The 20,320-nt window shown below is 37.1% G+C and overlaps 1 protein-coding gene across 9 annotated transcripts in view; it reads right to left on the reverse strand.

Annotated features, from left to right (window-relative positions):
- Dock9 (dedicator of cytokinesis 9) overlaps positions 1–20,320 on the reverse strand; it is a 259,553-nt gene that overhangs the window by 113,827 nt on the left and 125,406 nt on the right. For all 9 annotated transcript variants that reach the window (XM_042682626.1, XM_042682624.1, XM_042682620.1 and 6 more), the window contains exons 4-9: positions 16,252–16,334; positions 13,529–13,598; positions 11,578–11,673; positions 10,773–10,907; positions 5,725–5,899; positions 4,096–4,163 (exon numbers count right to left, since the gene is read on the reverse strand). In XM_042682626.1, the coding sequence (XP_042538560.1) occupies positions 4,096–4,163; positions 5,725–5,899; positions 10,773–10,907; positions 11,578–11,673; positions 13,529–13,598; positions 16,252–16,334 (627 nt within the window). The remainder of the gene's footprint in view (positions 1–4,095; positions 4,164–5,724; positions 5,900–10,772; positions 10,908–11,577; positions 11,674–13,528; positions 13,599–16,251; positions 16,335–20,320) is intronic.

The following is a 20,320-nucleotide window of genomic DNA, read 5'->3' on the forward strand; positions in this document are numbered from 1 at the left end:
ATCAGCCTGTAGACTATGTGTAGAGAATATAAACATTTATAAAAACCAAAGCTATATGTATTGTTATGTTCACACGCACAGAAAAATGTTTGGTTCCATTCTAGACAACAAGATAAAAAGAACAGCATGTCCTCTGATAGGAAATCAACAAAGATGTTCAGTACTAGATGTACAAGCACAAGCTCCAAGAAAAAATATACAAAATATCTTTAAAACCTAAGTCCATTTCACTCAGCCAAGGGCAGAGGGCCCCTCCATGTTATTCCAGGTTGATACATCAGTTATTTTTGCATTAAAACAATTTCCTGTTGGTCAAATCCTGTTTGGCTATGGCTCAGTCACAGTGGAAACCAAAAGCCAGGGCAACAGGATGAATGAGGGCTGCTGCAAGAAATGAGCCTGCCATTCAATTTCACTTTCAGCCATCCCTGGCCTGCCCCAATTGTTCCAGGAATTGCTTTGCAATTGTAATTGTGGCCCATTCTTTCACCTGGCCCTTTCTTGCACTTTCCTTCCCTGGTAGTTATCTCTTTACCTCTTCATCCCCTGGGTAAAGTCTCAGTACAGAGCTGTATACCTCCCCCTCTTTTCCCTCCCAGTCCATTCTCTCCAATTTCATACTTCAACCTTTGATTCTCTATCCATGGAATACATTGCTCCTAGAAACAAGATGACCAGTCACCAAACATACTAGAGGGGGATAATGAATAGACACAGTCTCCTCACACTGCACACCACTAATCAAGCCATTAAAAGGAACAGATGGTAGGGCACCATGTGACTCTTGCCTGTAATCCTACTACTAAAGAGGCTGAGATCTGAAAATCATGGTTCAAAGCCAGCACAGGTAGGAAAGTCTGTGTGATTCTAATTAACCACCAAAAAGCCAGGAGTCTTGCAGTTCAAGTGACAACACTAGCCTTGAGGAAAAAAGCTCAGGGACAGCACCTAGGACACTCTCTCTCTCTCTCTCTCTCTCTCTCTCTCTCTCTCTCGCCACACACACACAATGATACAAAATGGACAAACGCCCACTTGCAAAATTCTAAAGGCAGTATGGTTGGTGAATGGCAATATCTCTTAATTTTCTTCATTCTCTGTCCCTTTGAAAAATTGCTAATTGCCTTTTCCTATCTTTTTAAATAAAAGTATTTATAGAATATCTGAGAGCTGGGGAAAAAGGAGATTAGAGAACAATGAAGACCCTTACTCTGAGTCATTTGTCAAGCTTTGACAATAACTTGATATAAGAAATGTTTCATATCATAATGCAATGTACACACAAATACATACACAGATACGTGAAATAATATAATATGCATCATTAGTAAGATAAAAACAGTACTTTGGGTCACTATTTCACTGTCTTATAGTAATAACAACATTATCAACAACACTATTCAATTCCAGTCAAATTTTTTTAAAGTGGGTCATATAGTAAGAACTAAAGAGAGTGACACAGAGTACAAACAGTAGGGTTCCATGCACATGAAGGTACAGAACAGTTAAAACTAGTCTACCGTGATGGAGGTAAAAATCACATATGAGTATGAGCTGAGGGGGTATATAAGAGAGTTTGATGGGATGATATAAGCGCTCTCTACGTGATTTGGGGGATGGTTACACTAGTGTACAAATGTGAACTATACCAAACTCTACAATTAATGCTTGAGTATTTGTGTAAATTAAACCCCAGTGGATAGAAATGAAAACAAGAAAAAAATAAGAAATAGAGGGTTTAGATCAATTAAATTGATTTCATACATAAAATGTCTCTAGGTAATTTGGATGTAAGCACATTCATAAATAGGCCTGAATGTTAAATTAAAAAATATAAATAAAAGCATATATAAACGTGTAACTCCCGCTAAGTCTTAGGATCAAGCAATACTGAATTAGGTTGTCAGTCAGAAAGAAAAGACAACTCCCACAATGTCTTAATAGGGAAAAAATACAGATTTCTAATTACAGTATGCCTGAATAACATGCAATTTCTCTTAGGTATCTATTTTATTCATCTAGTAAGTGAAGACAGTTACCTTCCAAATTCTGAATGGTATCACATTATCTGCTTCAACAAACTAAATCTGCATTGTGTTCAGACATTTTGCTTTGAGAAATTCTGAACCCCAAAACAGTCAGAAACAAAACAGCAAAGGTCCATGGAAAATATAATACACCAAAGATCCTAACAGACAGGAGAGGGAGGCAGCTGAGGGGTAGAGTGCCTGCCTAGCCTATAGGCAAGGCTGAGTTAGATCCCCAACACCACAAAAAATAAAAATAAAAATCCTAACATAAAAATACAAACACATAAGCCAAAACTTTTCCCAAACTAGGAGGAGGTTATAATGGTGGCTCTAAAGTTAGCTTTAATAGGCAGGTACTAAAAAGATTCTGTGGAAGCAGTCAAATTCTGAAGAAAAACAATACTGTAAAGTCCAAACCAGGGAAGATTTATATTTGACAACAACCATGTTGTCTTGAAATAAAGGTCAATGCTGAATGTTACTCTATTTATAATCCTATATAAACTATGTTTCTATTATAGTGTTTAAGATGTGGATGTCAGGGTCACCATTTCATTGTTATGTTTTTTTTTTAAAGCAAACAGAAAGGCAGTGATGGAGCAGAACAGAATAGGCTAGAGAAGACAAAGACAATTCTCTCATTTAAAAAAAGCATCATTCATCAATGCACACAGGAGACAAGTATAAAGATACTCATTGTAGTATTGTTCATAGAAAGTAATAGAACAGCTAAAATAAAAGATGGATAAACTAGTTAGGATGGATCTCAAAAATGAGACTGAATTAAACATTTTTAAAAACAATTGTAGAATAAGATGAATAGTACATTAACATTTATGTAACATTTTTAAGCACACAATTTCATATATATCATTATAAGTATATTTGTAAAGACATAAAAATACAATGGAAGTCAAACTTACAGTGATTGTCTCTGGTTGGGGTTATGGGGATAGGACGGTGAATGGGAATACGGAAGTTCTTTAAAAAAAGTCAACTGTACCTGGAATTTCTTGTAAAAACACAGATGCTAAAAACACAATATAGTAATAGCTGTGAATGTTTTGGTAACAATGTGGTTCTCTGGTTCTTCTTGGTGCTTTTTCAGTAACTTTTGAGATTCTCAAAAATCCCAAAACACAGCCAGGTGCTGATAGCTCATGCCTGTAATCTTATCTACTCAGGAGGCTGAGATCTGAGGATTGTGGTTCAAAGCCACCTGAGGTAGGAAAGTCTGTAAGACTCTTATCTCCAATAAACTACTCAGAAAAAGCCAGAAGTGGCACTATGGCTTAAGTGGTAGAGCACTAGCTTAGAGCAAAAAGCTCATGGATAGAGCCAGTCCCAGAGTTCAAGCCCCAGGACTGGTTAAAAAAAAAAGAAAAATCACAGGGGCTGGGAAGGTGGCTCAGTGGTAGAGCGCTTGCCTTGCATGCCTGAGGCCCTGGGTTCGATTCCTCAGCACCACATAAACAAAAAGAAAAAAGCCGGAAGTGGAGCTGTGGCTCAAGTGGTAGAGCGCTAGCCTTGAGCTGAAGAGCTGAGAGACAGCGCCCAGGCCCAGAGTTCAGGCCCCACGACTGGACCAAAAAAAAAGAAAAAAAAGAAAAATCACAAAAGATAGGTTTAGCTTTGTTTTTGTTATTATTTAGAGCAACCTGGGAACAAGTTCTATAACTTAGGTGACCACTCTTCAGTCTAGTGGCAAGATCACCATGTCTATTCTCTTTGAAATTGTGGCTATCGATTTGAATAAGTGTGAGTTATCCTTGGAAACATAGTGCCTGTGTATTTTAGTTATTTAATACTAAGTATCAAGTATTGAGATGTAGTATTAAATATTATGAGCAGAAAGACACTTTAAAAATAATACAAAATAACTTTGCAGGATGCCTTCTGGAAAACAGACTGAAGTCTCAGTCAGTAATATATTTTGTTTCACCTCATATTCAGGTCAGAAAATAGATACTAGTAATCACAATATAACTGATTTAGAGATTCCATTCTGGACAAACTCATGCCACAAGAAACATTTCAATAAAATTCAATGAAGAGTAGATGTTACCTTGGCAAGTTCAGGCAGATAGCTATCTAAACCGGAACCAGAACCTTCCAATCTGCCTTGTTCATCATCTAAAATGACAAAACAGAGTTTGAGTTAAGTGTAATTGTATTTTATTTAATGCATGAGGAAGAACACTGTTTCTTTTAGGTGCCCTGTGAGCCAGTGTTTTCAGCTCCTTATACATCTTAGAAACATCTGGGGGCCTTGAAAATATACTGATGCCCAGACCCAGTAATAAGAGTCAAAAACATTAACTAGTTGGTATAATATGCTCTTAGGCTAATTAGAACTAATGAACACCAGCCACCATGGTCATACCCAATCAGAATCTTCAGCAGAATCAAAGAAATAATATTTTTTCTTTTAAACAACAACAACAACCAACAAAACAATATGGTAGGGCTGGGAAGGTGGCTCAGTTGTAGAGTGCTTTCCTTGCGTGCATGAGGCCCTAGGTTCGATTCCTCAGCACTACATAAGCAAAAAGAAAAAGGCCGGAAGTGGTGCTGTGGCTCAAGTGGTAGAGGTCTAGCCTTGAGCTCAAGAGATGAGGGACAGCGCCCAGGGCCAAAGTTCAGGACCCTCGACCGGACCGTTCCCCCCCCCCCCAAAAAAAAAAAAACAACAACCAAAAAACAACCAATATCCTAGCTTTTCTAGGGACAGACAAGCTTGAAAATCAGTTAAGGCAGTGGTAGGGAAACTTTTTTCTGAAAAGGGTCATTTTTTTTTTTTTTTTAAATTTAGAAGAGAATTCACAGACAACATAAATTTACCAGGCTTCAGGCAGCTGACTGTCTGGTCATGTTCCCAATGATTTCAAGAGCCTTATATGGCTTTACAGAGCCTCACAAGCCCCAAAGGGCTTGAAATACAACATGAGTTCTTAAGAACACAGCCAGACTCTATCAATTTAATCTGAGGCTCCTGCTCATCTTAACTTTGTCTTGAAAACTCCAAAGGATATTATTAATAATAACAATAATGACTAACAATTATGTGTAGAATCTATACCAGGGACTTGAGCTACATTTTTTACTTTTCTTATCTCACTCAATCAGTATCTTTTTGAGGGCTGTCCTAGAGCTTGAACTCAGGGCTTGCACTCTGTTCCTGAGCTTTTATGCTCAAAGCTAGTGTTCTACCATCTGAGTTACAGCTCTACTTCCAGCTTTTTGGTGGTTAATTGGAGCTAAAAGTCTCATGGACTTTTCTGCTGAGGCTGGCTTCAATCCACAATCCCAAGATCTCAGCCTTCTCAGTATAGCTAGGAATACAGACATGAGTCACCAGTGCCCAGCAATAATCATTTTTATTCCTATTTTGCAGGTGAGCAAAGAGGCTCAGAAAACATTAAAAGTTTATCTAAGGTCGCTCAGTTGACAAGTGGTATTGTTGGGACCCAAATCCAGATCTTCCTGTTTCCACAGCTGTGGTTCTTTTCATTACATGACTTCCTTATCAACAGGTTAAGTAGTAAACTCTAATGCGTTAAAATCTTTACTGATGGGCTATCTGCCCTGCCTTTCATGGACCTGTATAGTATTTCTCCTTACTATGTACACAAGGGAGGGGGGAAGGCTGACAAAAATAAAGTACCCTTGCCTAGAGAAAGCTAGACCTACCTACCTTCATGAGAGTCTCCATTCCGCTTTTCTTGCATTGCAGCTTCAAAGTTGAGCTGGAGAATCTTGTTTAGAATTGTGATCCATTCCTCCATTTCCACTTCACTGTCTGCTGCCAAAAGATAACTACTTTTGTCCTGCATTTTGAGCTCAAAAGCGAAACGCCTGACTTTATTGTTCTGAAATGGGAAAAGTGTGAAGAGACATTATTTGGAACTGCTATACGTTAGTTTGCTTTATTTGCTGATACTGCACCCCTGCCCCCATGAGCCCCATCACAGTCCATCTTCCTTGCCTTATTTTCTTCATAGCTTTAGTTTCTCATCTGACCTATTACCTCTCATGCCTATTTATTTTAGTTGTTGTTTCTTCCTACCAATGTGTTGGAAGCCTTCATAAGGACAGAAATTTCCCGTTTTTTCTTTTCATTGCTACATACTTTAGAACAATCTGTGGTTTTGTATTAATAGAATTTCTTGCATAAACTTCATATTCCATTAGTTCACTTTCTTTTCTTTTTTAAGAAAAATGAAGCTGTATGTTGTAATACCTTCTTATAAGTTATCTATTATATATCACTATATTTTACGTTCTTACCTGAACTTGCTGAGAGATCAGAAATTACAAGCTCCTATCAACCTCAGGGGGGCAGAAAGAGTCCCTCCATCCCACTAAAATTCCAGCTGTTATTCACAGTCCTGAGTAAGCTTCCCCACACAGATCTCAGGTATTACAAAGCCTGTTCCAAAGGTCTCTCTGCATTTCTTTTTTCAGCACAGTTCTTAGAAACATGAAGTTAAGTGCTGTTCTTGGCAAAGCAACAGCATCTACTGTGCATAGACTGTCTGCTGTGGGCTCAGTAATTGCTACCTCAGATCTCACTTAAATATATAAAGACAAGAATTAAGAAGGAGTCAAAAGCAAAAATGAAATGAGTTCTTTCTCCCAGCCACTCACTCTTCACATATAACCCAGAAAACAAAAGGTTCAAGTTGGGAAAAAACTTTGGACTTCTTTCAGAGCCCTCATTTCTTCATCTGCAATACAAGTATAATTAACTTCCAGGATTTTAAATTGTTTTAGGGTTAAGATTCTAAGCTGTAATTCTTTTTAGCTCTGTCTAAAATTTTTAGTTTAGGTATTTTTTTCAATTCACAGCACTAATCAACTAATTTTTTGTAATCACATCCAAAACTTATAAAAACACTTAAATCACAATTTTGCTGTTGTTGTTGTCGTGGGGCTTGTACTCTGGGCCTAGGCGCTGTCCCTAAGTTCTTCAGCTCAAGGCAAGTGCTCTACCGCTTGAGCCACAGTGCCACTTCCAGTTTTCTAGTGGTTTATTGGAGGTAAGAGTCTCACGACTTTCCTGCCTGGGCTGGCTTTGAACTATGATCCTCAGCTCTCAGCCTCCTAAGTAGCTAGAATTACAGGCGTGAGCCACTGGTGCCCAGCACAACTTTTTTTATTTTTATTTTTATTTTTTTAACATTTTAGCAAGGATTTATTTTAGTGCAACTAAAGAAGGAAGAGATAGACAGAATCATTTCCTGTTCCCCACACAGGAAATGGGAGTGAAAGGTTTCTTAAACCATATTTGATGCTCAGTTTACAAAACAGAAGTGGATAAAAAATTATTGTACTCTTCTGAGGTTTTGCAGACAAATCATTAACTAAAAAATACCATCAGTCACATCTACAAAAAAAAAATTCAAGGAAGAAACTTTCATTGAAGTCAGAATGTTAGATTTTGAAATGTACCCCAGAGACTAGATGATAGCTCTCAGGATAGCTGCACTTAGAAACATCTGCACAGTGTCAAAGACATTTAACAAATGCTCTCCTAAGACAAAAATAAGAACTTATTTCTTAAAAATGAAGTTGCCAAATATATTTAATTTTCAGTGCCAGAAAATTCAGCTTACAAGTTAACTTTAAGGTCTCTCAAAAGTACAAAGGCAACTCCTACTAGGGAAACCCACACAAGAAGTTAATTCAAAGGCAGTAAAAATTCCCTCTCATACCCTGACTTTGCACTGACAATGAACGCAATTGGATATAACCAGTTATTCGAATGGTAGTTTTCAACTGAAGTTGGCCTGTGAGCCAGGAAGCATCCATATGCTGGTTATCTGTCAAGTGAAAATAATTTCCAGTGACCATGAAATGGTATTGCACTTGATCTGGAGCTCAGATATACTTTCAAATACTGGACCATTTGTGGGGAGAGGTTCTACACAGTGGTTACATTAGCTACCAATAAAATATTCTAAGATTTAACTAAAATTTTGTATTCTTGTTGTTTTGAAGAGCCAGATGATTTTGCAACACTAAGCAAACTGAGCTGGTAACATCATCTGAAGTTTTAGCTACAGCTGTGAAACAGATGACTTTTCTGAACAGGACAACTTGGTTACAGTTTGTCAAAGCCTCTAGTGTTCCCTATTGTTTTACAACCATACCTTCTCTATCACTTAATTTAGCTGCTGGGCTGTGATTTTGATCCTAACTTCCACTCTGGCCAGGATGAAGTTACAGGATCTGGACTTATTTTCCAGCCATAATTATTGGACAAAACGGATTTTTTTCAAAAAAAAAAACTCTACAAAAACTATTCACAGGAAACAGACAAACAAATGGTGCTGGCCTGTGATCCCTGGTAGAAGAGAAATAAATGAGTAAGTCCACATCATTTCAGCTTTTTGCCAGCTGTACTGGGGCACAGGTATGGAAATTCCAACAGGATCTTTCCTGCTTTGATGAGGCTAATACATTAGCTGAAACTGAGGAAGACCAAGGGGGCCAGAATGTGCAGGCCAAAATATCCAAAATGAAATAAAGACAAAAGAAAACCACTCTTAATTTTTTTTAAATCACCAAGGCATATATCTGTTACATATATGTTTTGTATATGTATGTTCTATCTTTTAAAAAGTTAAAATCAAAATTAAGATATGAAAACCTAAACTTCGGATTTAGGTTGAATTTAGTGAGTGAGACAGGGATTAGGCAGGAGGTGAGTGAGTGAGGTAGGGGTGACACCAAGGGAGAAGGACATTCTTTTGATAGAAATGCAATCTAATTTTAATTGAATAGGTAGAAAAACAAGCACATCTGTGATCAAACCATAGCACATTGTCCCTGACTTCATTCATGGTAGCCTCACTAAACAATCTCCTTGAAGAATGAAGATTCAGGCGATGCCATCACCCACGACTATTTAAGAGTTTTAAGGGTGGGTACTTTTATACTGGTGACCACATCCATTGGGACACATTGTCAGGGAGACTGTTCATTAGTCACATAGCCCTCTGTCTGAGGACTTCTAAAAGAAATGCCTGAATGGTCTTCATTCTATGGTTACTTGGGCAGCTTCTGACTAATTGGACTGTGTATATTTGCATGTACTGTGTATTATGAAAAAGAACACATCTTCTTGTTTGTAAGTGGACAGTCCAGTAAGTGGCCTTACTCAAAGCTGGCTTTAGACATTTCAAGCAATGTTTGTTTTCCTATTCCACTTTATTTCAGCCTTATCCCATCTCCTTACTCATCTTCAGCTTTTGCTCCCTCTTTACATTTATGCTATCTTGTGTTTTACATCTTCTTGTAAGCTACTTCATTAAATCTTCCCTGAAAACTAAATGGGATGAGAGAATAGATAGATGGATGGACAGACAGGAAGCTGGCAAATGACTTTAGGAGACAACTCAAAAACTGCATGGAAAGATGCATACCAAACTAGTAACAGATCTCTAGGAAAGAGAGAGATGGGAGAAGTGGACAGCGGGTCTAGAGGAACTCTTATTGTCCAGTTTTTATCTTCATGGTCCAGTTTTTTTCAATAATAACACATCCTTGTACTATGTAAAATTGAAGATAATTTTTAAATATATGCTATAGATGCAATAGCACTAAGAAAAATAACAAATGACTAAATGTTTTCCACTTGCCTATACTGTTCTAAGCTCATTACAATATTAATTAATCCATATTCTCAGTAACCATATTTAGTACCATCATCACGCTTGTTTAACAAAGGTGGGTAAACACTGGCATAGCCCAATCTTGCAGTTGAATAAACTTTAAGTAGACTGTCCAAGGTCACATAGTTATAATGAAGTAGCTGAGGCAGGTTTTTTTAGTTTAGTAGCTTTGTATTTTTAAAATTTTTTTTTATTTTTTTTTTGTTAAAAACTAGAGGCTTTTGCCTATAATCCTAGTTACTAAAGAGGATGAGGTCAGAAGAATTGTGGTTAGGGGACAGCTCAGGCAAAAAGATCATAAAACCCCATTTCAACCAATAAAAAGTTAGATGTGGTGGTACACACATTCTAGCTATTAAAGAAGCATAAATTCAAGGATTCTAGACCTGCCTGGGTAGAAATGTTAAGATTCTATTGGAAAAATGATAGCAAAAGGTGCTGGAGGTGTGGTTTAAGTGGTAGAATACCTGTTGAGTAAGTACAAGGGCCTGAATTCAAACCCCAATACTGAACTCAGGGCTTAGCACTCTTGCTTAGTTTTTTTCAGTCACAGCTGGTGCTCTACTACTGAGTCACACCTATAGTTCAATACATTTTTTTCTGATTCATTGCAGATAGTTTCACAGACTTTTCTGCCTGAAATGACTTTGAACTTTAATCCTCAGATCTCAGCCTCCTGAGAAGCTAGGATTATAGGTGTGAGCCACCAGTATCCAGCTAAATTTTATTTTTTTAAAAACAGAGTCTCACTATGTAGACTAAGCTATCCTCAAACTCATGGTCCTCCTGCCTCAGCCTCCCAAGGGCTGAGATTGTAGAAACATACCACCATGCCCAGCTCTATGGTACGTTTTAAACACAGAGTGAAATACCAGAATGCTCATGCTCACTAAAATGTAGCTGCCATCTTGTAAAATGATGACAAATAAAAACTTAATTTACTGTATAGATATTTCTATGAACATTGTCACTTAATCTATTAATATAATAAATAAATCCATTTATATGTTATAGGAAAACAAGACACTGCAGGCAAGAAAACTTGATGATAACTCTTCCTACTTACCTGGACCACACCCATGCAGGAGTCCAGAAATATTGATCCTTTTGGTTCCTTGGAGATCTTTTCATCTTTGTAAAAATTCAAATTATAGGATCCATCACCAAGTTGAATCAGGTGGAAAAACCGCCTCTTAAATGACTTAAGAAAAATGTACAAACAAAAAGTCACAATCTCTACAAGTAACCTGCAACTATACACAAAACAAAGTCCATTTTTATTCTAAAACAAATCTGGTCCTAGTCGATGCTCCAAGTAACTGAGCTTGCTGAAGCTCCCTTCCACATCTAGTGACTCACTGCATACATTTCCATTCTGAGAAGGTGGGTCATTTTTGTCACCCACGGTATTTGAAATTATACAAAACCACTCAAAAGCAGCATGAGGTGTTCCAATTTAGGCCACAGCACAGAAGGATGCAAACGTTTTCTCAAATCCTCAGGGTTTCTTGCTCACATAGAATAGGAATATTCTCTGCCTCATGATGCTGAATGTTTTTCCAGCATTCTGATTATGACCATCAGCGTGTCCTCTAATTTAATTTTTATTTCTCTGTTCACCTTACTTCCCTTTCACTGTTCTTTTCTCTTTATTATCCATCTTGATGTTCTCTTCCAAACAGCTTCCTGATTTACTTAACTGCTTCTCTTCGTAGTTCTGTACTAACAGGAGGGTTATCATCAAGGAACCTGAGTGAACACTTCCCCTTTATGGGGAAGAAAAGCATTCCTGGTCATCCTGAGCACCATTCTCAAGACATAGAGAGAAAAGGCTTCATGTAGGAGTAAAGCTGTGTGACAAGCCTCCTTACCCTCATGGTCACACTGATTGCACTGTTCATGTTCCCTTTATACAGCCACCCATGCTTGGTGATTCCACCCTTCTGAGAACCAAGGGAGGCAGCATCCTAGGAGAGAAGGAAAATAGCCCATAATCAATCTCCCACTATGACCTATGTCATAGTGGGAGATATGCTGTGAGTTTGGTCAATAAGAAAAGCATTCCATTTGTGTCAAACTGGCCAATTATCACTTTATTGAGGGCAACTGTTGACTAATACCTACAAATCATAGTAAAGTCCACTTAGCATTAAAGATATACCTACAGTTATGAAAACCCTACTCAAAAAAAAAAAAAAAAAAAGAAAGAAACCCTACTCCAATAAAGGCAAAGTTAGCTCCAGTCCAAAATTATATTTTTAAGTGTTCAATGGGCCACAGAAAGTACATACCACACTTGACCACTCAGTCATAAGGTCTCACCTGGTTTTATGAAAAATGTTTTCAAATTATACTCCCTTTAGTAGGATGACAAAAGTAAATTCTTGGAAAACTTCCCAGAAACTTGGTTCAGAGAAACGTGAGAAGAAGAAAAAAAGGAAATTAAGAGGCAATACAGAAATGATGGAAAAAATAGAAGGAAAATAAGGTGACAAGCTCAGACTATACACATGCAGTGAAAGCTAGGTTTAATGAGGTGGACACTGGGCTGCTGGGTGTTACTAAAAAAATTAAGCATACATTTGTATGAATCATGAACCATAAACAGAGAGAAAGACATACACATAACCTGGCAAATCTTTTCCTTATAAATAAGGAAATGGAAAAATGCCCATCCTAATATAATTAAATAAATAACTGCAAAAATGCCCATCCTAAGTTTTGTTTTGTATTACCTTAGTATCAATAATTATGAGTTTGTTGTTATTACGGGAACAAAAATAATTTCTTTGTCAGTGCCTTTATAGACTGGTGAGTGTTTTTATGTTTGTAATTTTGACTATTCCTCCTTTCCCTACTAATGAAGTCATAAAACCAAGTTCTTAATGCCTTTTCTTTCTTTTCTTTTCTTTTTGGTGGGTCGTGGGGCTCGAACTATGTGCTTGGGCATTGTCCTTGCGCTCTTCAGCTCAAGGTGAGTGCCTCTACCACTTGAGCCAGAGCACCATTCCGGTTTTCTAGTGGTTTATTGGAGATAAGAGTCTGATGGAATTTCCTGCCTGGGCTGGCTCTGAACTGTGATGCTCAGATCTCAGCCACCTGAGTAGCTAGGATTACAGGCATGAGCCACCGGCACGTGGCTTGTCTTTTCATTTTGAATGACCAAATTTACTTTTCTCAGAATTATTTTTAAAGTGATCTCTAAAATGGTTTGTAACATTGGTTATTATTAAAGTTTACAACTAAATAAGAAGGAAAAAATGTAAACTAACAGTGATTCAACCATTATTCAGCAGAAAGAAAACTGCTATGATGGGTAGCAGTGTCAGTTTATTAGGTTCACCAACTCAGTGAACATACTCATCTTAATATATTATTAATTCCCCTTACATACTTGTCTGACCATAATCTTTTCTCTCCACAAGTAAGGAAATGAGCATGTTACAGTCAGATTTCACAAAAAGCAATCATTGAAGAATCAGTCATTTTAAATCTATTGGCTGACAATACAATCTTCTTGGGAGGCCTAAGTAATTTTAATGTATTTTTTTTTAACACTGCAGTCAAATCGTATCCAGGTCTTTGAAAATGATCTCAGAACAAATAAACACAAAGCAAAGAACATGAGATGCTAAGCAGTCAAGTTGAAACAGAAACCTTATGTCAATCAAGCCAAAAATACACTTAAAAAAAGTCTTCCTCTGCTTCATGAAACATTACAATTCCTGTTTTGGTTAAAGGCTGATAATGTTCTGAGTAATCTTCAAAGTCCTAAAACCAATGTTTAAAGTGAGAAGAAAAACAATAGAGTATGCATCCTACCTCATCTTTGTCAGCCTCCTCATCAACTTCATAGACATGAACTGGAAGCTTATCCAACTTGGCCACTTTGCTTTAAAAACAAGAAAAGAAACATGTTTTATAATCACCGAATCAATAGAGTCTACATTTATTCCTCCATCAGAGGAAACAGATCTTAGTTAATTCCAATAAGGAATTATAATGTGGGACACTGATTTTGAAGGGGTATACTAAGAAACTTGAGTCAGAAAGCTCTAACCCCTCTGTACAGTATTTTCACAATAAAAAAAAAAAGAAAGCTCTGGGATGTTATGTGGAAAAGAAGATTTCTGGGAGTTAGTAGGTATATTAAGAATAGGAAAGCTTCTGGGCACTGGTGGCTCAAGCCTAGAATCCTCCTATCTACTCAAAAGGTTGAGATCTGAAGATTACAGTATGAAGCCAGCTCAGGCAGGACAGTCTGTGTGATTCTTAGGTCTAATTAACTACCAAAAAAGCTCGAAGTGGAACTGTGGCTCCAGGTGGTAGAGAGCTAGCCTTCAGCAGAAATGCTCAGGACAACAACCAATCCTGAATTCAAGCCTCAGGACCATCCTCCCCCAACCCCCTGCAAAAAAAGAAAATTAAAGAAAAAAGAATAGGAAAGTGGATTCAGTATTAACAAATAGCAACTTGACAGGGTAACTTTTAATACAAAACTATGAGAAGAAAATGGAGTATGAGGTCACTGTGTTAGAGTTGGTTAATGGTGGTGGTAACAATAGTAATAGCTTGGTAACAGCAGCCAGCACTTTCTTAAAGGGTTTTTGCTTTGTAGGCTCATGATGTGTACTTACCTGCATCAACTCATTTAACCCTGCAGATGGTAGACTATGGTTAAGACCACTCAATAGGCCAAGAAAGTTAAGTTCCCAGGAGGCAAAGTTAAGCCAGGTAGAATACAGAATCTATTCTTACCCACATTTGTGCTGTTGTGAATCTGTTCTCATTAGACATTAGGAATTTTTTACTAAGTATGTCATAGTCTGTTACCTTTCAATCATGAAGACAGTATGAATAAGACAATTAATGAAGATAGATTAATCCAATCAAATGGGTCCTAATCAAAAATCCCCAAGTGAATATTGGGCAAATATAAGACTAAAGAGTCTACCCATCTGGAGAAAATAATGCTAGCAGGGAGTGTTCTTCCCTGAGGGTTAAAAAAGGCAATCAGGAAATTGGCTGAACACTCTTAAGGAGTGGTTGAGCCACACAAATATGAAAAATAAACAGCTAGGTTCACTGAGAACAAATATAAAAAGTTCAAACCCATAGATGTAACAAACACAGGAAAAATATATTGTCTGGGTCACAAGTTAGATTTTCACTGATACTTGTTCATTTAAAAGTATAATTGGGCCTGTGGGCTTGTATTTCAATACTTGTCTAGCAAATATAAGATTCTGGATCCAATGCCCAGCACCACACACGTGCATATGCACATGTATGTGCATGCACACACACACACAATTCTATCACCATTTCTTTCAATTATTATAACTATAATTTAATTTGCCAACCATATCATTCTGGAGCTACACAGTTAACTTATGCTTAACCTGCCAACCATATCATTAGGGAATATACTGTTTTATAACAGCCTCATAAAGCAAGATTTATTCCTATTGGTTTTCTATACCACTAATCTATCTAAAAATAATAGCTTTTATTATCTCTAAACTGAATTAATACTTCAAAAGAGGTAAAAAATTATCTGGGAAAATAGTTGTTTCATAATTAACTTTTTTTTATGTGTATGTGCCTGTCCTAAGGCTTGAACTCAAGGCCTGGGTGCTATCCCTGAGCTTCTGTGTTCAAGGCTAGTGCTCTACAACTTTAGCCATAGCCATAGCTCTACTTCTGTTTTGTTTTTTTTTTTGTGGTTAATTGAAGATAAGGGTCTCATAGACTTTCCGGCCTAGCCTGGCTATGAACTACAATCCTCTCATCTCAATAAGACTAAAGAGCCTACCCATCTGGAGAAAAGAATGTTAGCAAGGAGTATTAGGATGACAGGCATATGTCACCAACACTCAGCCACACTTCACTTTCATAAAACAGAATTTATTTGATATAGAATATTCATTTTATAAGTTTCTTCTTCAAAATACTCTTTAAGAAGAAATAGTGCCAGGTGGAATGGCCTATGCCCCAAACCCCAGCCACTTGGGAAGCAGAGATGAGATGATTGTGGTACAGGCTGGTTTGGGGAAAAAAAAAAAAAAGTCATCTGGAGGTTATCTCAGAAAACAAATTAGGCATGGTGTCTCGTCTCATGCCTGTAATCCCAGTTACTTGTTAGGCAAAGGTAGGAGGATCACAGACCAAGAGCAGCCTAAATCCTAAGACAATCTGAAAAAACACTAAAAGCAAAAGAATTGGAGGAATGATTCTAGTAAAAGCATGTGACTAGAAAGCAGGAAATCTTGAATTGAAGTCACAGAACTGAAGTGGAAGGGAGGGTAAAGAACATTTTAACATTTTCTTTTACACACACACACACACACACACACACACACACACACACACACACACACACACACACAAATAGCTACATCACGTACACACACACAAGCCACCAGGAAGCACTTTCTACAATTCCTACTTGTATACAAAGTTACATACTTCTGTGAACACTGCAATGCAGACTTTTCCCCAAGTGGCCAGCCCCACCTTGTATAGTCTGACAGTCTACTACTCACTTTGGAAGCTGTCGAAACTCTCCTGAGTAATCTTCATATTTATAGGTCACAAGATGCCAATCAGAGTTGTAGGTTTTGATGCACTATTTGAGGAGGGAGGGGTTTGAAAAATAAAGTGGTAAACATAATGAGAAGTAATGACTTCTGGAGAATATTCAGCAAGGTTTGACAAGGCACACATATTTTTATATACATATACAGCTTTTCCATTGACCAGCTAATTCCAGAAATTCCGCCACCAGAAATTCACCTACTGTGAAGCTTAAGACTTTGAACACTACCCTTGGAGAGAAATATAACTTGAAATAATCTTCTTTAACAGATCTGAGAGGAGATTTTACAAGGAGACAAACTTCACCTAATAGCTACGATAACAAAGTACTGTATGCGACTTAAAAGCACTGGGTTCTGAAGTAGTATATGTCTTCCACTAGGACTAGAAGGTGAATAGAAAGTGGAAACCTAAACACATCCTAATGGTATTTTGCACATATGAGAAGTATCTCTGCTAGTTAATCCTGTCATATCTGCCTTGATTTTCTTACCTTCCCAAGCAACAGAGTGAGGTTATTATGAGGAAAGACTTAAGACCCAATTCATAATGTCACCATGGCATTTTCACTTTTGTTAGTGTGTATAGGAAACGTATAATGTAGGGGCTGGGAAGGTGGCTGTGATAGAGCGCTTGCCTTGCATGCTTGAGGCCCTGGGTTCGATTCCTCAGCACCACATAAGCAAAAAGAAAAAAGCCAGAAGTGGCACTGTGGCTTAAGTGGTAGAGCGCTAGCCTTGAGCTGAAGAGCTGAGGGACAGCGCCCAGGCCCAGAGTTCAGGCCCCACGACCAGACCCAAAAAAAAAAAAAAGAAATGTATAATGTATGTAAGGAGCACTCACTCTGTGGTGAAGGATTCTTTATGACAGTAACCTTAACAGACTATATTAAGACTAGAGTAAAAATACAGGCATGGTGTCTTTTATTCATCTACCCAATAGGATCCATCAAGTACTTTGGAGACTCTTAACATTATAAATCTACATTTACTAGATTTTTATACATGAATGAGTCAGATTCAGTAAGCAAAGATTTTTAGTTAATATCAGCTTGGTTCAAATATTCTATAGTTAGCTTTTAAGTATACATATGCAGAATTGGATGTTGCAAAAAATTATAAAGAAATAAAAACATAGTTAAGTTAAATGCATTTATGTAGTAACTAGTTTATTCAACTTGCTATAACTAACACCATGAGCTAAGTCATTGTTTATATACTACCAGCCTTTTTCTTTACACCATAACTTTCATCCAGAGGTCATCTGCAGCAAATGTCCTTCCAACCACGCATCATGAAAATAATCTCAGCAACAATAGCAACTGCTTGCTTTGTGCCTATTCTACAATAAGCATTTCATTTAAAAGAGTTATTCTGAGAGATGGAAAAAAAGCAGAGAAAGTCTAAGAGCAGAGTCAGGTATGGGAACTAACAAATATTTCACTTTCTTTTTAATGTAGTTATAACTATTTTAAAATAGTATGTTACCCCTGTAAATGCTGTTTCTCCCAGAATCTTCACTTCTAGTACATCAGCTATCTATATTTGAAATTACAAAGCATGGACTATTAATCAAAATTATCTGCAGTTTTGAATTTTGTACTAAAGCCCACAGTCATAGTTTAGACAAGCCTGATATTGATCTAGCCATGGTTCTTCCATGGTTTTTTGAAGTATATTAAAACTATCTTGTGTCAAAATGAACTCCAAGATATGGAAACGAGATCTCTCTTTAATTTTAATTTTTTGATTATTCTGTCTTATTATGTATGGCATAATCACATGTATATATCTTCAAGAGGGTGAGAGGGAGGCATAGAATTCAAAGGAAAAAGGGTGAAAAAGTGTAGCAGTGGCACTCACTGGACACTGATAAAAGTGACATACAGTCCCTCCCCCACAGTATAACCGCTGCTTTCACTATATTTGATGTCGGTATAATTTGTGGATGAGAAGGGGAAAAACAAATTGTTTAAATAGGGATACAGGTGGGCCCACTGCAACAATGAGATGTACAAGTTGTTATGTTGAAAACGAACTTTACAAATTTGGTGGGGGGGGGGGGGCGGGGAGGATTGGGGGGGGGGCCGAGGGGAGGATGGGAAGGGATGGGAAGGGGAAACAAAGAGGAGACTACAATGCTTGATAAGAAATGTACTCATTATCTTGCCCATGTAATTGTAACCCCTCTGTACAGTATTTTCACAATAAAAAAAAAAGTAAAAAAAAAGTGACATACAACTCATGGTTGGAGAAGGGAAGGAGGGACTTGGAGTAAGTGAAGGGAAGACATTGTATGAAAGGAAATTACTCATTATCTGACTCATGTAATCTTAATCCCTCTGTACATCACCTTTATAATAGCAATAAAGTAAATAAAAAAAAACCTATCCTGAAGTATAGAATGTACCTGCTCAATTTAAAACTAAGGACATAAGCATAAACTTATCTATCATGAACATTTATGAACAGAACATTTAAGTATCCAGATTTTTAGTATCTTACATAAAATGAGAAAGATAATTACAATGTGTAAGTATTTAAAAGTATGAGGAATTGCAAAATAATTAAGCAGGTTAAGTACCTACAGATTTACTCAACAACCCTTGTTAACTGCCTACATGGCAGGCACTGACTAAATTCTAAGAGCTACACAAAAAGCAGCCATTCCTATCCCTCTGGAGCTATATAATATCTAGGAGACAATAGGTTCCATCAGAAATACAATCCAGAGAACGTATTCCCAAAATGCAGGAATAAGACTGATTATATGATTAATCTTCAACAATATTTTGAAATTAAACTGAAACGTTTATGGAATCTTTTGAAAACTTTTTTTATTAAGCCATTGGATCATCTCCTGTGGACAAGAGTACAGACAGGAAGTGATGTTGCACTCCACCCAAGTGGAAGAGTCCCAAAAGGGTTTAGTTATGTTGGCTCTAACAGCACAGGATGAAATCTGTGATTGCTCAACCCGCAGTGATATAAGGACTAATTGGGAATTATCCCTCAAAAACCAGACTTTTAAAATAAGTTAGGAGGACTGAGTAATAATTTTGGTGTACATTTTGAGGCAGAAGTCAACAAATTTTCTGCAAAGGGCCAGATGGTAAATATTTTCATCTTTGTGGGTTATATCATTTCTGTGGCAACTCAGTTGTATTATGACTGCAGCCATAGGCAATAGGTAAACAAATGGGCATGGCTGTTACAACAAAACTTCATTGACAAAAATAGGCTGAAGGTCAAATTTTGCTTGCAGTCATAGTTTGCCTATCTCTAGCTTTTAAATAAATATTTAGTCCTTCATAAACATATCTGGCTATGTTTGCCTAGAATTAATTCTACTAACATAGAAGTAATGGCGATAAGACAGAAAGTTAATTACTTTTTCAGGATGAGAGAACATTTAAAAATTCTCAAATACATATGTCTCAAGGAAACTATTATTTGAACTGGTATTCACTTATGAAAAGCATAGCTACTTTACAGTGGGAAATTTTATTAATGGGCTTCTTTCTCATCTAAACATCAATTAGAAAAACTGGACACAAAAACTAGTTTTAAACAAATAAGCAGTTCAAGAAACAAATTTTAAGGATCGAATTAGTTTTTCCTACCTAAAATAGCTAGAGGAAAAAACATATGCCCCAGAGCAAGGGGTTAGGTGGCTGGCAACCTAAACTGCAGTAATTTCTCTGTTGTAGGTAGCAAGGTACTATATGTATGCTCAAATATAAGTATGATTATTATACTTTGATCAGGAACAGTCAGGTTTGGGTTATTACCCATGTGATATCTTACAAATAGCACATTATTCTTGAAAACATAAACCTGTAGATGAATGCATAAATGTATGAAAGAATCAACCATAAAAAACTATATCAATGTTGGACACCAGTGGGTCAGACCTATAATCTTAGCTACTCAGGAGGCTGAGACACAAAAGACCACACTCAAAGACAACCCAGGCAAAAAAAAAAAAAAAATCCGTAAGACTCGGTCTCTAGCTGGG

This window comes from Dipodomys spectabilis, unplaced genomic scaffold (genome assembly GCF_019054845.1).
Source record: "Dipodomys spectabilis isolate Male_0828 unplaced genomic scaffold, ASM1905484v1 ptg000075l, whole genome shotgun sequence".
In the NCBI taxonomy this organism is placed as follows: domain Eukaryota; kingdom Metazoa; phylum Chordata; class Mammalia; order Rodentia; family Heteromyidae; genus Dipodomys; species Dipodomys spectabilis.